The following is a 17,744-nucleotide window of genomic DNA, read 5'->3' as shown; positions in this document are numbered from 1 at the left end:
TGTTGTCATCTGTGGAAGCAGAAGGTTAGAAATGGAAATGAAATTGAAACTGCCCATTTCTCTTTGTATTTACAGACTGAAGAGTTTGGATGAATTACACTTAAATGTAAAAGTCTCACTTTCTGAGTTTTTATTTGGCAGAGCCTTTTACACCCTCAGCTTACGGCTTACAACTTGCAAAAACAAATCCCATCACCTCCACATCTTTCTGAAAAGGGGTTATGTCAGTCATTCATTTCATTGCATTAGCGATGAACTGTGCAGTCACTGGAAACTTGTGAGGGCATTTCTGGGAATGTGTGAGCCAAGTTCAGGATATGATGAACTGTCAGGAATGTTCAATAAAGCTGTGAAAGAATTTAGCTGTGTCTCAAAAAATAAAGCAAATTGAAAGAAAATGTTACATTTTTACAGCACTCAATCTTCTCTGCTGACATACAACATAAAGTCTGCTGTATGATTTTGAATAGTATTATAAATATGTTGATTGTATTAGCTCACGTGATGTTTTTTTAAGGACTTTTTAGAAATAAATACTTATAGTAGATAAACACTGCAATACTGATCTATAGTATATAATATAGATTATGGTAAGGAAAAGATGTGCATACATTTAGAGTACAATTTTAGAAATTTGCCTTGGGGATCACCCTTTAGAATCAGTTTAACATAAATTAAATCTAAACAATCTTAACATCTAAACAATTTAGAGATTATAGCATTATGCTTTATTTTAAAATTGTCAAGAAGTCCAAGATATGTCCCAGGGTGTTTCATCTTTTGCCTCTCATCCATATCGGTGTGTGTGTGATAGTGCGAGTTGGTGAATGAGAATCAGTGTAAAGCGCTTTAAAAAGCGCCGTATAACTGCAGAGCATTTAGCATTTTGTGAAAAAGGTGGTGATTGGAGTTAAACGTTCTAGTGGGCGGTACTTTCAGGTATGTAATGACGCCAGTACGTTTTCCCCGCCCTTTGCTTCTGTGCGGCCAGTTCCGGAAGTGCCGTTCCGTCGTGAACTGGGACAGCAAGTGGTAAGTGTATGAATTCGATTAGCTAGCGGGCCTCGGGTGTAATTTTTAACACTTTATTCCGGAACAAGCTTGGTCATATCAGGGGGAGTTTGGTGCTCAAAGTCTCTTGCCACAGTCGACGCGTGTTTGAGAGAATTTGAATTCGGACGTTCGCTTGAGGCAGGCGAAGAGAGACACCGGTAAAAGACAATACAGTTAATGTGCGCGCGACGGTAGCTAGCAGCAGCTCCCCCGCTGCTGGCTCGTTTATTGTGTAAGTGAGTGTGTGAGTGTGTGTGTGTGTGTGTGTGTGGACTGCTAAAGCGGGATTAAACCCGAGTACGAAGGCTGGGAGTCAGCCAGACGGTCTTTCTGGGGCTGAATGCCATCACTACCGGGACTAAGGATGGTCGGTTGCAAGACAGAGCTAACCATTCATTGTCTTCTTCCTCTCCGACACCCGCTTCCTCTGCTTCAGTCGACCAATAAAGACTTATTTTATTTGATCACTGTCCGTTTTCACCTCGATGGTTTCACTTTTGACTGCATTGTGTTCTACATTAGACAACTAGCAATTGGCAGCGCAGAGCAGGCTTAGCAGCTGTTGGTGGTGGTGGTGGTGGTGGGTGCTGTGCGTGTGTGGATGGGGAAGAGGAGGAGGAGGATGCCCGTCACTCAGTGCGGCATATTTATCCTGTTGTTTGCCAGCCATCCGAAGCCACTGAGCTGAGATCTGTTCGAACACACACGCGCACACACACAGAAAGCACGCACGCGTCTGTTTGTGTGATTGACTTAAATGTAATTGAAGTCATGCAGGATGAAGACTCGTGATGTGCTTTAAGTTGGCTGCAGCACAGGCGGCGTTTCTCTTCTCTGACTGAGCTATTGCTGTGACATTTTCCAACATTTTTACCTATACTACTCAGTCACAATTGAACTGTAATATTAACAACTGCACCTGTCTTTGAGATCTGAAAAAAATCACTTTAAGTCAAGAAATATACAGTAATCAAAATGGAAGGGCTAAATATTTGTATCCACACTCGAGTTAGAATATGAGTAGTAAGATGTGATAATTATTGGATTTGGCACAGCACCATTAAGCTCAAAAGATTCAAGATTCAAACAACTTTATTGATGCCATGGGGAATTATTTTGTCTTTTTACAGCTGCTCCATGTAGAAAAGTCAAAAAAAGGAATAAGTAAGAAAAAAAAATGGCTAGAGGAGGGAACATAATAAAATAAAAACAACACTAGTTGTCCATTCTGACCATTTAGTCCCCTTCCTTTTTACAGAAATGTTGAGTTGAACAGTTTAATGGCCACTAGGAGACAATATCTCCTGTGATGTTCTGTGGAGCACTTGACTGGGATCAGTCTCTGGCTGAAAGTGCCCCTCTGTGCAGCCAGCATGCAGTGGAGTGGGTGGGAGGGACTGTCCGGGATTGAGAGGAGTTTGGACAACTTTCTCCTCTCAGCCACAACATGCAGAGAGACCAGCTTCTCCCACAGAACCAACACTCCTTATTAGTTTGTCCTGACGGTAACTTTTAAATGCTACAGATGTTAAAGGACTTTTAGTCTCCTTAGAAAATACAGCCTGCTCTGTGTTTTCCTGTAGATTGATGCTGCATTAACTGAGCAGTCCAGGTTATTTCCAGGTGGACATCCAGGTATTTGTACACCAAAACTACTTCCACCCCCTCTCCCCATATAGGGAGAGGATTGACAGAAGTCCCAGACTTCCTGAAGTCCACCACCAGTTCCTTTCTTTTGGCAGGACTCTTGAATTGTACCTAAAGTCAGAAGTATACAGGGTGAAGAGAGAGGGGGATAGAACTGTCCCTCAGGGAGCACCTGTCCTGCAGGTCACAGTGTCAAACAGTTCTGCAGACGGACATACTGGGGTCGGTCAGCAAGGTAGTCTAAAATCCAGGCGACCATGGGTTGTCAACAAGCCTGCTCTTTAATTTCTCTCCCAGCATGATAGGCTGGATTGTGTTAAAAGCACTAGTGGAGTCGAAGAACACAATACTAGCAAGTGTTAGGAACATTTCCTTTAAAATCTTACTAATATGAATTATTCTCAAGTTGGATAAACTGCAATTTTGTGTAGCGTGTTTAGTTTATTCACAGCTTAGACAACTCATTATCCCTTGTACGTGTAAATTAAATAATTGTTTCCCCAGAAATAAAAATGATTGGTCGTTTTGTTCAACAGACTGTTCAAAAGCTACAGTAACATTTGGATTTAAATTAAACAAGGAAATAAGCAAATCTTCTAATTTTACCAGCCATAACCTGGAAATGTTTGCTGTTGCATTTGCTTCACAATAAAATAACTTTCTTATAAATATATTGTAGGTAAATCTACCAAGTTATTGTCAGAAAACTAGTGTTGCAATTCCACTGTTTGCATCAAGATTGCCAAAATATAAAACAATTGCAGCTGTGATAACTGTCCAGAGTTGTAAAATCTGTGTTTTATAGACCACACTCTCTTTTGTTGCTGTAGCACAGGGCAAATGTTTGCTTGTAAAATGTTATGTCATTTTCATCCATCACTTGAGTGTTTTTGACTACTGCCACAGGCCCATTAAAAACCATTGAAAAAATAAATATGCAGGATGTAGCTAAATTTACAGGTTACTGTGGCGGGTAGACAGAACATGACAGGAGATTTATCCAAACAGAATCTGCATCAAGTAATGAAGTAGATTCTGCTGGTATCCTGGAACAAACCCCATTTTCAGCATTTCTTTTTTGAACTGCACTAGATGCTTATACACAGCGTGACACTATTTTTAAGCAGTGGCCTCCCCCAGTAGTGTAGAGTGAGCCATTGTTGCTTAGAGCAGGCATTGAAAAACCCACACATTGTTTCATGCTGCTGCTCTGGGTTTTGGGTCATTGTGAATCTGCTGAACAATAACAGGTGGAGAAAAAAGTGAATAAAGATTAATCGCCTCTTAGCATATGTTACCACATTTAGACAGCTTGTCCTACTTGTTAGAACAGATTGTTTGTGTGTTTCTGTCTCATTTCTGTCTTTCGTTTCGTGTTCTCTCCTTATTTCACATCTTCTCTTGTGCTCTCAAGCACAGGCTCTGTCGGTTTGCTTTTAGAGGCCAGAGTGCATCCAAATTAAATGTATTTGTTAAAAATAGGTTTAACGGTGAAGTAGAATGTGGTGCTGAGGAGTGCAAATCTTGTAATGTAGTTTTTAATCACATTGCATTTGGGATTTTTTTTTTTTTTTTTTTTGTCGATTTACCAGATCATTCTTACCCTAAATGTTGGAAACCCCCTCAGGGCCCCTTGATTATTATAGGCTATTATAAACTTGCCTACTAGGATTTTAAATATAAATATTAAAAATTGTCACAAAGAAATGCACAACAATTCATATGAAAACCTGAAATGTAGGAGGTTTCCTAATTTGCTACCTGTCAAGGAACAAAGACACACACACTCAGGTTACAGGAAGAACTGCATGTTGGAATTTTAACATGCGTAGAGTTTAATCCCACTCTAGGTTTGTACATTAACTTTCAGACTTTTCCCCATCTCCTCATTACCCATTTACCAATCAGCCAGTGTTGGACCCACCCATCCTGTCTTCTCTCTTCCTGTCTCACATCAACAGAGAGTCAAAAGGCCATTAATGAGCTTTTATTGCTCTACCTTACAGTAAAACAACAACCTGATTTCGTGCTTGTTATCGATGGCTGACTCATAGTACAGGAATATGGGTGTCTACAGCTGATTGATAGAGTACAGTAGGGCGAGAGGGTGAATGAGTCCCTTCACTTGCTGCCTGACATAGAAACGCTCCCGCTGACTGCTCTTTTACGTTCAATCAGGTTATGTATATTGAAGTTGCCGACAGAGCTGTTCATTGTCTTTGCTGACGTCAAAGCATAACATCAGATGTGTCGGTTTTGGATAAGCTCTACTGGGCACAGAATTTGAATATTTCCTCCATTGTTTTTTTTCATTTTTTGACCAGTCAAGTGTGGAGTGAGAAACTTTGTTTATGTGAACCCAGTATCAGTTTTTTACTTAAGAAACAGGGAAGATTTTACATGTTGGTTAATATTATGCTTTCAAATGAATATAATTATTATTTTCACCGTTTTGCATCTGTAAAACGTCATAGTGGATTTGAAATCGAAATGAATGATCAAAATGTAGATGATGGTCCTCTTCTGAAAAAAAAAACAAGTACATTTACTGAAGTACCTTACTTAAGTGCACTTTAAAGTTATTTATACTTTACTTTTCCATACTTGGACTTCATTATATATATCATTATATATATTATATATCATTATTGGATTCGGTTTAATAAATTAATCTCCATCTTTACCAGCTGCAACATTAACTTGATGAACATGTTAATCCATTGATAACATTTCTAGATATGAAATAGGATATCTTTATGCAGTAAAGAACTTTTTGTGTACTTGTATTTACTAATACTTACTCTTGGAAGTCAGAAAAGGCAGATTGTAGGAAATCAGACTGAAACTGTAAAGGTATGCAGTAAAACTGTCTTTAAACAGTAGTGTGTGGAATCCATAATTCCCTCTGTTCCCTCTGGAAATTATACCCTTGTTTGGTTTATTCAGCTTCCACAGTTGACTTGTACTGCTGAGCTGGAAACCAGACAAAACAAGTCCTCTCTAATTTAATATGATATAATCCAATATCTCCAGAGCCCAGGGCTGATTCATTAGCAGCAAAGTAAACTGGTAGATTATTTGTGTTGACTGTAGTATTAAAACATTTATCTTACACAAAATGCTGCAGAATCTCTACTAGTGTCTTTGTGAGTACAGGAATAAAAGATGCAAACTTTTTAGTATTTTTAAAAATTTCCACTTAAAACTGCTATCTGAACCTGGAAATTGTGGAAAATCTAATATTGTAAATGTATGAGATTTATGTAAAGCACAAAAACAACTTAATTCATGTAGTTGAATACTGTGATCTGCAGCCAGCTGACCGTTTTTTTTTTGTTGTTGTTTTTTTGTCTTTTCTGACTGCAGCATCTCTTAACAGTGTATGTGTGGCAACAACATGTCTGTGCCGCTTCTCGCAGAGGCTGTGACTGTGTCGGGGATGGAGAAGGAGACTGCAGTGGTTAGTAAAAATAGAAATGTGTTACTTTTTTATACTAACTTTTATTGATATTTATGTTCTAGTCGTTGTGGAGGTAAGGCTGGGTGGGGAAGGGGTGTGATATAGTACAATAACATCCAAACAAAACCCTTATTTGGCAAATTAAGCGTGTTCAAAAAACACCTGTGGTGTTATAAATCCTAATTTGTGTCATATCACAACTACTAACAGCCACGTATCCTTTCAAGTCAGCAGCCTGTAGCAGTTTCACCTGTAGCAGGAGTTGCAACAGGTTAAATACATTAGACATCAGCTGGATGTGTGTGAAAATTAAACACATCTTCTATCAAGCTGTGTTAAGAGCCTGTGAAGGAATGAGTTAAATGCCAGAATCAAAGCTTACTGTCACTCGTTCCAGCTCTAAACCTCATCTCAGACCCTACATGGGCAAAGAAAAGTGTTTTGATCCTTGGGAACACAGCCGAATCTCTGCTTTCGAGCCAGCAAGCAGTGAATTGCCAGATTTTTAAATTGTTGTTATTCTCTTTCCCGGTATCTCTGCGGGGAGGTAGTGTGTGTGGAGACTACCAGAGAGCTTATCTTGGCAAGAATGGGAGAGTGGCACCTGGTTTTCTGTGTTTTGGAACAAGCATGCACTCTCACCAGTAGCACATTGTGTTCACAGGGGTCAACACAGTGTGATAAATTGGCTTAAAGTTCAAAGAGGACATTTATTTTCCTTTCCGAAACTAATTTGTGCACTGGGATCAAAAACTATCAGAACATCTAAATGTCTTTAAAGGGAAGTGTTGAAGTATTGTCAGTTGATTGTGAGTGCATTAAAAACCTGTTTTATCTGTTGCAGGTGATCTTCCTTCATGGGCTGGGAGACTCTGGGTGAGTCACGTTTTAGCCTCTTCTTAGAGGGCGACTTCACCAATTTTCAACTTGCTCTCAGTGGCTTTAGTTCAGGGTGTAAATGTACAATAATGCTTTCAAACCTCCCTCTGACTTCCCTATTTTAAAATATTATTCTGCTTCTAACTGAAAAACTCCTCCAGATGACATCACCCAGTTTTTCATCATTAGGAGTTCAGATGATGTCATCTGAGCGAGCTCTGGAAAAGCCGGTTGACCATGGTTACAAACTACATAGTGTGAGCATCAAGATGACATTATCTGAACTGAAGGTTCCTACAAGTGATGTCATCTGGAAGCCTTTTCAGCTAGAAGTAGACACATATTTTCATATAGGTACATGTACTAACCAAACTACAACCAAAAGAGGAAAGTTCAAAATCAGTAAAGGCATCCTTTAATGCTAAGAATCTGTACATGCCAGCTAATTGTCAATGTGTGTGTGTGTGTGTGTATGTGTGTGTATACACACAGTAAAAATATAGGTGTGCACTGATACAACCGTCATAATGGGAGCTCGCTGTACTCTGCCAAATGAATTTCACACTTCAGATATCACAACAGAGGCTTTTCTTCAAATATGCTGGCTGTTAAACATTTAATACTTTTTGTAGCAAAGACTATAAAAAAACTGTCAAGTAGAGAAAATTGCAAACAGATTTTGTTAACAACAAATTCATATTAGCTTCAAGTAAGTAGTTACGCTTCACATTTTGCGTGGTTTGTTTCATGTTTAACTTAATTTGTATAGAGCCATTGCTGTGGTTTCCACCTGTGGCAAACTGAATTGATTAGATGCTGTCTATATAATAACAATTCACACAATTTACAATTCACACTACATGTCAGGATAGAAACTAAACCATGAAGTTTAAGAAAATCTTTGTAGGCCTCCACTATAACATATTGTGGTGCAGCACAGATGAGGCTAAGTGTATAAAACTATTTCTAAAGCTCTGAGTTTTCCCAGGAGTAAAGTGACCTCAATAATTTAAAAATGGAAGAAGTCTGGAACCAGCAGTCAGGCCAGACTGACTAACTGCACTAAAAGGACCTTAGTCAGGGAGGTTACCAAGAACCCAGTGGTCACACTGGCAGACCTTTAGAAACTTTCTGTAGAGATTCAAGAATGTTATCTCTCATCTCAGTAGCACCCTATCAATCAGACCTTTATGGTTGAGTTATTGGATGGAACCCACAGCTTGTTTGGATTATACTAAACAACATTTAAAGCATCATGAAAATTGTTTTCTCGTGACCCAAAATTACAATATTTCGACTGAAGTGTAAGCTACAGTATGTCTGTCAAACACTAGGCACTGTTCATCAGCTGCTAATACCACCTTTACAGCAAATTATGGAGGTGGCAGCGTTGTGCTGTGGGCAGGTTTCAGAGCAGCAGAGACAGGGAAAGTGGTCTGATGTGAGAGAAGGATGATTGTAGGTAATAACAGAGAAGTCTGTAAAGAAAACCTGCTCCAGTGTATGAGACACGACACTGATCCAAAGCAAACAGTCTTCACAGGAGGGGCTTCAGGACAAGTTTCTGACTGCCTTGAGTGGCCCAACCAAATCCCAGACTTAAACATCAAAGAACATCTGCAGAGAGACCTGAAGATGACAGTTTACAGACCCTTTCGATTGAATCTGAAAGAGCTTGAGAAAATGTGTCTGGAGGAATCTGCCCAAATCCCAAATCTAGATTTAACTTTTTGAGCTGTAACTGTTTCCAAAGGGGCTTCTACCCAGCACTGAAATAAAGAGGTGGATATATTGTAAATGAGAGATTTAACTTATTTAATGAATTTGCGAATGTCTAAAAACACATCTAAACTTTGTCATTGAAGGTTATTGAGTATAGATTTAAGATCAAAATAAAGTGCAAATAGTGAAAAGGTCTAAATTCTTTCTGAAGCCATTATGTTTAGCCCTTAAAATTACAAAACCATAAACTGCCAAATAAACATTGAATAAAATGTTAGAATTCATACAAATTTACATACAAGTATTTTATTTTATTTTTTTACATTTTACAGTATTAATTTAATGTGCCTGGTTCTGATCATTTGACTTGTTGAGGCAAAATTAAAAAAAAAAATCACAAACCTACAGATAAAAATGATGGAAAAACAAATACTATGTGGATTTCTGGGTGGTTTTAATACAAGGAAACCCTTTTGCAGATGGTCGAAAAATTTTATGCAGCAGAAGGTTTGTGCTGGTGAGCTAATGGTCCTAATATTGTTTGAAACTTTGCCTACATCCCTTGCTGAGTTTACACTATCGAGCCATATAAAAAGGACATGCCTACATGTATGTTATGGTTGTAATTGATGTCCACATTCATGTTGTTGAAGTTCATACATTAAAAAGTACTCACCTCAGCACTTGAAGCCAACAGGTTCACGTCATCAGATGTTGTATTGTGTCTGTGCGGGCGTGTCTGATGCCTCCATGGTTACTTTTCCTCTAAAGTCCACTACTTAATGTTGTCTCAAAGGCAAACATTTTATAATCATATTGTACTATATACTGTACAATGTATTAAGTTGTAATACTCTTGTTTTTGCAACTGGACTAGAAAGAAAGAGCTGCTTTCTCTCTGTTTTCTGTCAGGCACGGGTGGGCAGACACTTTGACAGGGATCCAGCTGCCTCATGTTAAGTTCATCTGCCCCAGCGCGTAAGTCTTTTCTTTCCCACATTTTATGTGTGCAACACTGTCACTTGTCAGCATGGAGCAAACATGTTAGTGTGGTTGTTTGAAGAGCTATTACAAACCTAAGCTCTTAACAAATTTAGGGTTCGATGTTTTTTAAAACCCGTTTGGCAAAAGCAGCATTTAAACCAGTCAATTATCAGCACTTGTCCTTGGTTTGGTTAATAAGCATAAGCATTTAGCTCCTGGCCACTGATTACCTCCAACACTGAAGTGTTTTCACTTTTCTCCCCCGCAGGCCCCAAATCCCTGTCACTCTCAACATGAAGTCGATGATGCCCGCGTGGTGAGTTGCTGTGATGAAAGAAACAAGCTTTCAGCCCAACACTGGGTGCTATTGTTACCCTTGAAACCACAATAGGCTCTCATATATCTACTGACAAAACAATGTTTGTATTTATTGAATCCCTAAACCACGCACATCTGCATGTGTGCAGGTTTGACCTCATGGGCCTCAGCCCTGACTCTCCAGAGGACGAATCTGGAATTAAGAAGGCAGCAGAGAACAGTGAGTTTGATGTCTATAAATTAAAGTAACATTCCTGCGGGATCAATAGTGTTTCATATTGTTACACGTCATGCACGACGTGATCACCATGATATTATGATTGGAAAACATTAAATGGGGGGGTTAAAGACTGCAAAAATTGCAGGTGCCACAGAAAGCACAAAATATGGGACCTGAGACCACCAGCAGGTAGTAGGAGCGCTTTTTTGTGGCACATTTTATTCCTGCTTCAGAACCATGTGTTCTGTTATTACAGACCTCCAATTTACCACACACTTGAGACTTAGAACAAGGTAGTTAGATTGAGTTGCAGTTAACAGGCTGTAAACACTGTACGGTTTGCTGCCATGGAGCACAGAGCATATCAGAGTTAACTGGAAAAGCAACAACAACATAATCAAAAATGGTGACCTATTAAAGCTCTGAACCTCTGTTATCTACAGTGTATAACCTTGTTAAACTCTAGCTGCAATAATTGACACTGTGCATGATTGAGCTAAGTTACGTCTTGAGCTATGCACCTTCCAATGCACTTAAATTTATTTTTTTTAAAAATTCCTTTCTGCTCTTTCTCATGAAATGTAAACACTTTGCTGATAGGACTTTGCTTTGATGATTTCTCCTTGACTTAGATTTTTGCTTGCCCTGTGTCTCACTTGTAAGTCGCTTTCAATAAAAGCGTCTGCTAAATGACTAAATGTAATGTAAATGTTACAGCTCTGAATTTTAAAGGAGAGAAGTTTTATATTTCAGAGTTACAGGTTTTTTTTAAGGCAGAATCTAACTTACAATGCATAACACTGGAACCTGTTATCTGATAACTGACATATTATTAAACAGGGACAAACGATAACAAGTTTGAACACAACAGTAAAAATGTCAGATTGAGTTCTGAACAGCTGAGAAACGGCTATTAATAAAATAATGGACACCAATGGTGTCAAACAGCTGCTAAATAGTACAAGGGGACCTACTGCTTAATTTTTATTTTTTAAGTCTTTACATAGACCACAGAACAAGAATATTTTCATTTTTGGAGTATATTTCTGTCTCACGTTTGGCCATAAATTTCATTTGAAATGCTTTTAAATGTGGCTCTAATAAATGTAAGTTGTTTATGCCTGTAGACGCCCTGCATCAGTAATATTATGCAAATCATTCAACCCTCCCATGTTTTCTGTGACTGTGTGGTTTTAATATCCAATCAAGGCAAGTAAAGTCTACAGAATCTGATTGCACCAGTAATGAACACAAACCAGAGAAATACCACATTGAATAATTAAATCTTTCCGCTCCCAGAAAGTACGACTGAAAACATCTGTCTTATGAAGCAGTACGAGTATCACATTTAAATGCAATCCAAGAAGTCTGGTTCCAATATTAATACTTTTAAAGCCTTATCTAAGGCCAAACCCGTTTATAATAATTGCAGAGAGATGTGAAAAGTAATCTTGATGCCAACTTTAGTTACAACCGTTGCAAGGTAAACAATGCAGTTGTGACTTTAAAAGTAAACCACAGATTCTACACAGTTTGCACTTTGCCAGATGACTTCACATTACACTGCAGTAAAATTTGAGCCAGTTTTCTGCTTGTCTGCTGGATAACTCTGTTCTTAGTCTGAGCTTGTGCATTCACTTTACAGCTGTGGTGATGGATGCTTGTTGAACATGACTTAGTGGGCTGCATTTTTTAATACAGGGCTAAAGAGAGCCTCAGTGCACCTGAGACCACAGATGGCTTCACATACAGTGGCTGTGGTCTAAAATGAGAGATACATTTGCAAGCAAGCATGTTTTCATAGGTTTTATAGGGAGCTGCAGGTGAAGGAAGGGGACAATTTAAAAACGACAGAGTTAAAGCCAGTTCATGCTTTCCCATGCGTCCACAAGGGGATCTATATGATATCAATTACATCATCTGAGCGTAGACTTAAAACCAGACAGTTTTATCTGATTTTGTTTTTATGAGTCATGTTTGAACTGCTTGCTTCAACATCCTTACACTATTCATGTTAAACAGTTACCCATACGTTTAATCTACTGAGAAATGCTGAAGCATTCACAGTAATGATATCATGATCTTTATCTATATTGAATGCTTCTGCCTTGCGTACATTGTTTGGTTCATAACTATTTTAGCACACTTTCAGTTAGAAACACTGTTCAAACTTCAAAAAGTTCAGCTTATAGAGGACATTATCCCTTGTATAATATCTTTTATACTTTGTAAGATTGTTATACTTCTTAACACTGACCATAGATAACATAATCAATGACTTCACATAATTGCCTTTAATGTTTTTGCCTTTGACGTTGTTGAGGCTAACTTGCTTTGAAGTTCAGTTAACAACTATATAAGGAAGCAACATTTTGTTTCAGCTATTTCAGCAAAAACATGTTATGTTAGTTAACAGCTTTTTTTTTTTTTTTTTTTTCAGCTTTGCTTGGAAAATCATTTCAGCACCGAAGTATTCACAGTGCAGTTTCTTTTTGAAAATGCTTTTTCTAGTTATTAAAATATTTTCATGTTGATCGTGGGAATGAGCTCCCATTATACGTCACAAAGAATACCAATAATGATAATCTTTCTTTATACATATCATGCTAATCAACAAATGCAATAGATTGTGCTTCAGAAAGCAGGGGGGGGGGGGGACAGCAAATACAAAATGTAGCAACATAAAAACACCTCCAGTGTGTTTCAACATAGGAATTGGGACGGTTGTTCAAAACTGACAAAACTTTGACACCACACAGTGACAGGCCAGTGTGTGAACATGTGCAGTTATCCTTTTTTTTTTTTTTTTTTTTTTTTTTAAAAACAGTCCCCAGTGGAGTTTTAGGCCTTGAGTAGCACGGTGGAGTTCCTTTTATATTTTGTGCACATGCATAAGCATACACTTGCATGTGGTGACACCTAATAACAAGTCTTACCAATGGTGTAGAACTATTTCACTCATCTACAGGTGGTGGCAACAGGCCAAGATATGCTGCAATGCACCAACAAGGGCAGGGAACAAGAAGAACTGCCAGCCAGTAAACATAGATGTAAACAAAATGGAGTTTAAAAGATGTCAAAATTAAGGGAGATGTAGTGGATTTAACAGACTGCACTTAAAGACACACTTGATGTATTTCGAATGTAAAACTAGAAACCCTTAAAGGAAACCTCTAAAAGATCAAGACTAGGACTGCATAGTTTCACCCTTCAGATTAGGGCCATTTGAAGCCGCTTTTATTCAAACACTTTGCCTTAGAGCAGTTAACACTACTGATTTTAACCATACTACAACTACAGCTTTTACCTTGGAGAAGCCAGAAATCTCTTGAAGATCTGAGGCTCCACCCAGTGGTCGGAGTGTAAAATTGAAAAGTTGCGCTACAAATGGCAGAGCGCCAAATGAAAACGGCATTCATCACGTTAACCCAAGACAACTTAAGTCTAAGAGACTTTTAGCTGCTCAATAGCCAAGGTAGCACAAATCTACCTGTCCCTGTGTTTTAGCATTCTGTAAATCATGTGTCATTGTTCCATGGATTAACACATAATCGTTCTTAATTATTCCAGTCAAGGCCATAATCGAACATGAGGCCAAGAATGGGATCCCACCAAACCGTATAATGCTTGGTGGCTTCTCTCAGGTAGGACTTTGAAACTTGACTTTGTTTTATTTTCTCTAAGAACCATATTTGTAGACCTGAGATTAGGAAATTGATACCTTTTTGTTTTCACACTCTCTCACATCTTTTTTCATTCCTTCTCAGGGTGGGGCCTTGTCTTTGTACACTGCCCTGACCTGCCAGCATCAGTTGGCTGGTGTTGTGGCCCTCAGCTGTTGGCTTCCACTTCACAGGAGTTTCCCATCGGTACATTCACAGATATTGCTCCTTTTTTCTTTTACCTTCAAAATCTATTATTTTGGATGTTTTGCTTTCAAATGTTATATACCTCTACTCACTGTAGGTACCTTTTTAACTCTGTGGAACATTAAGACAAACACTTTTTAAAATGTTTTTTTTTTTTTTTTTACTGTTGTGCCCTACAGGCATCAAGCGGCAACAAGAACCTCCCAATCCTGCAGTGCCACGGTGAGATGGATATGATGATCCCAGTGCAGTTTGGTGCCATGACAGCAGAAAAACTTAAATCTATAGTTAACCCTCAGATGATTAAATTCAAAACCTACCCAGGGCTCCCTCACACTTCCTGTCCTCAGGTACTTCATCATAATGTGTGTGTGTGTGTGTGTGTGTGTGAATGTAATATTTATCCTGCACCTGTATGGATAGAGAAAGAATTTGTCTTATCTTGTATTGTATGCAAAATTAGCAAACAAAAAGCTGTCTAAAGTAATGTTTTGTATAGTCATTCTGTAGAAATCAGAAATAATGTTTCGTGTTGGTTGCATGAACGATGTAAAGCTTCAACATAAAAAGAGAATTTAAGAATTTTTGTCATTTTCTAAATTAATCATATTTTAAGCCATTTTGGCAGTTTTTGACTCATCTGCTTAAAATCCCAATTTGATTCAATAGTACATGAATTTGTCAATTTGTACATGAACTGATTTTAACTGAACAGTCAGTTTATCTTTGCCTTTTTTTAAAAATCCAAAATCAAGATATTTTCTAATCCAGTTTTTACTGAATTCAGCTGGATAGTTTAATGCCCATAGAAATCTCTGATAATCCACGCTGAGTTAATAACATCTGGAATTTTATTTCAGAAAACCTGGATGGATGAAATAGATCTTCCATTTTGCAGCTCTATATTTAGGCATATCTCACTTAAGTTTGTCTTGATGAAACAGATTTCTTACTTATTTAATGTAGGCTCAGTATTTTGTATCAGCTTAATTTATTAAATGTACCAACATGAATTGTTCTCTGTTGCAGGAGATGGCAGCTGTAAAGGAATTTATCGAAAAGCATTTGCCCCGAATCTGACCTCACCTCATCCCTACTGTGACCCCCTGAGACACTGACCTCTCACACCTGATCTGCCATTCTCCCACAGGAAACAGCCATGAGCACCCCTTTTACTTACACACACACACACACACACACACGCATGAACATACACGCACATGCATGAACATACACATTTACATATTAAATAACAATTATTTAATCCACACTGCTTAACAAAACATCAGTTTCCCATTTGGTCCAATCCAACAACTGAAAACTGTTTGTCAAACACACTGATTTGATATCCTAACCAAGTGCTCTCACTCACAAGTCTTAGCCTTCGGAAGGAGAAACACTGACTCACACTATACATTCCCTTTATTTAAACAACCTCTGTCTGTCACCTCCACCTTCCCTTCAGTTTTTCTCCACTTTTACCTTGCTTCATTTTAACCTTTTTGTTCAGCTGTTACGTCTTCCATCCCTTCAGCCACACACACTCTTCACCTTTGCATTGCTGTTCCAGTTTGAGACATTTAGTAGAAATCCAATACCAAGACGGAATCTCTTAATAACACATTACTGATGCTGTCGGACAAAGGTGCAGATAGACTGAATTTGCTTTGCATTCATTTCTGTTTGGAAAAGGGGGCAAATGCCATGGATGCAGGAGAGATCTTAAAATTTAAGCCTCTCCAGTTTACAGCCAATTTGAGAGAATGATGCAAATGTTCGATTTCAAGCTATGGTTTGTTTTAAAAGCATCTTTTATGACTGAACAGCAGAAGAGATAAGCTACTCCTTGGCTGCAGTGAGTTAGAAAACAGTGACTGAGGTTATTGGCAGTAAAATGTTTAATAAATTGCAGTACAATTTACATTTTTGTGGACTGCTGTTAGCCTACTTACTACACTAGCTCTCATTACAACCCTACCTGCACCCTTATGTGTCCCCCAGTACATCAGGAGTTGATTCCACCTAAATAAATTCAGCCTGGCATCAGCTTCACTCCAGTGTTGGAGTCATGCAGAGTGTGACTCTAGTGCAGTGAGTGCTGTTTTTTTTTTTTTTTTTTTTTTTTTAAGCTGGAACACCCAGGTTATACCTCCAAGACATCCATTCCACCACCACCCACCCCAAGATGGGGTGCTGCAGCCTGTCCGGGTCTTAAATTTTCATCACTTGACTATGAATGCCCCTTTTTATATAAATGTCAACATTCCCACAATTCCTTTTTAATTATTGTGATAAAATATGAATTATATGAAGGAAAAATGGTTGAAATAAAAAGAAAACTAAGCCATCAGTGCTTTTGCCACCCTGTGCTTTTTATTTAAAAACTTTAACTTGTGTTTTCTGCTTTGATTTCATGATTCTTAAATTTCTTAATAGCAAGATTGTAACCTTAAAGGTGATAGCGTGACCAGTAAGAGTTGCATGAAACAATGCATCACTCCAGATGGTTGCAGACCCACACAGACTGCAGACCCTAGGTCGTTTCTCCTGCAGACATTTCCTGTTTAACCCTTTTTCTCACTTCAGCAGTATCAACCCCATTATTCAAAGATTCAAGTTTTGGTTGTTTTGAACTCTGGAAAAAAGCTGATTCTTGCCATTTCCTTCCACGTCATTTAAGAAGTCCTTAATTTAAAACTGGTGCAGATCATTTATTCATAAGAAAATGTAAAAATTCCCTTCTCAGCTCCCTCCTTTGCCAACTTACTGTAAGGTCAGCTGTAAAGTTATATCCAACACTGTTATAGTTCACGTCTGTTAAAAACATGGCTATACACTGGGAGGGCTTTGGCACAAAGCTTGCCCAACATGAGTGAAGGGTGATTTTACAAATTAAAGTTAATCTCTAACAACTTGTGACCATTGATATCGCAGTGTAACTCTGAGGAGTCCTGTGTGCTTATCAGGTGTACTGCAGTTTCCTTTGTGAATGTTAATTTTGTTCTTTTAATAATTACCTGTTCTGTATTGCTGTTCTCAGACCTGATTTTAAAACAAAGCAGCAGTGCTAAAGGAGAAAAGACATCTGTGTTGATTGTTGTTCATAAATCAATGAATGTCTCTCTTCTCAAGTCCTTTTGTATTTTCCTTTTATTCTATATCTCTGAAGCAACCCTCCATTCTTTTAATACTTAATACTTTTCCCAAGTTTTAATGACTTTTCTCCATGTGTGACAATGTTGCACTGTTTTGTGTTTTCTCCTGGGTTTTATGTTATTGGTTTAACTTTTACATGTATTTTTTTTGTTTAATGGATTTAAGATTTGTTGGGTTTTGTCACTGTTGTCATCTCATCCTGTTTTTGTTTCTGTTTATAGTGATGAACATTTAAATTTGTTTCCAAAACACCTGTATGCGGAATAAATGACAAAAAAAATTCCATTTGAGTTGAGCTTTTTTTTTTTTGGGGTAACTAGATTACACCTGTCAGAATCAGAGGCTAGTTTACAGGGAAGCCTGCACCTGTCTCTGTCGGGCCTTTACATGTCACGGCTATAAATCAATACATGTTTGATGCTTGCTCTTGGACAGG

General features: G+C 38.2%; 1 protein-coding gene across 1 annotated transcript; it reads left to right on the top strand.

Annotated features, from left to right (window-relative positions):
• The first annotated feature begins 967 nt into the window (after window positions 1-967).
• On the top strand, window positions 968-16,267 carry lypla2 (lysophospholipase 2). The gene is made up of 10 exons (XM_067485825.1): window positions 968-1,032; window positions 6,067-6,160; window positions 7,005-7,036; window positions 9,674-9,739; window positions 10,014-10,061; window positions 10,213-10,283; window positions 13,854-13,927; window positions 14,051-14,152; window positions 14,332-14,502; window positions 15,182-16,267. Exons 2-10 carry the CDS (start codon window positions 6,083-6,085, stop codon window positions 15,230-15,232), a joined length of 693 nt encoding a protein of 230 aa, XP_067341926.1. The 5' UTR covers window positions 968-1,032; window positions 6,067-6,082; the 3' UTR covers window positions 15,233-16,267.
• Window positions 16,268-17,744: the final 1,477 nt, after the last annotated feature.

This window comes from Channa argus, chromosome 1 (assembly GCF_033026475.1).
Source record: "Channa argus isolate prfri chromosome 1, Channa argus male v1.0, whole genome shotgun sequence".
Lineage (NCBI taxonomy): Eukaryota > Metazoa > Chordata > Actinopteri > Anabantiformes > Channidae > Channa > Channa argus.
Note: the sequence above shows the minus strand (reverse complement) of the source record. Positions and strands in the feature narration are given on the sequence as shown.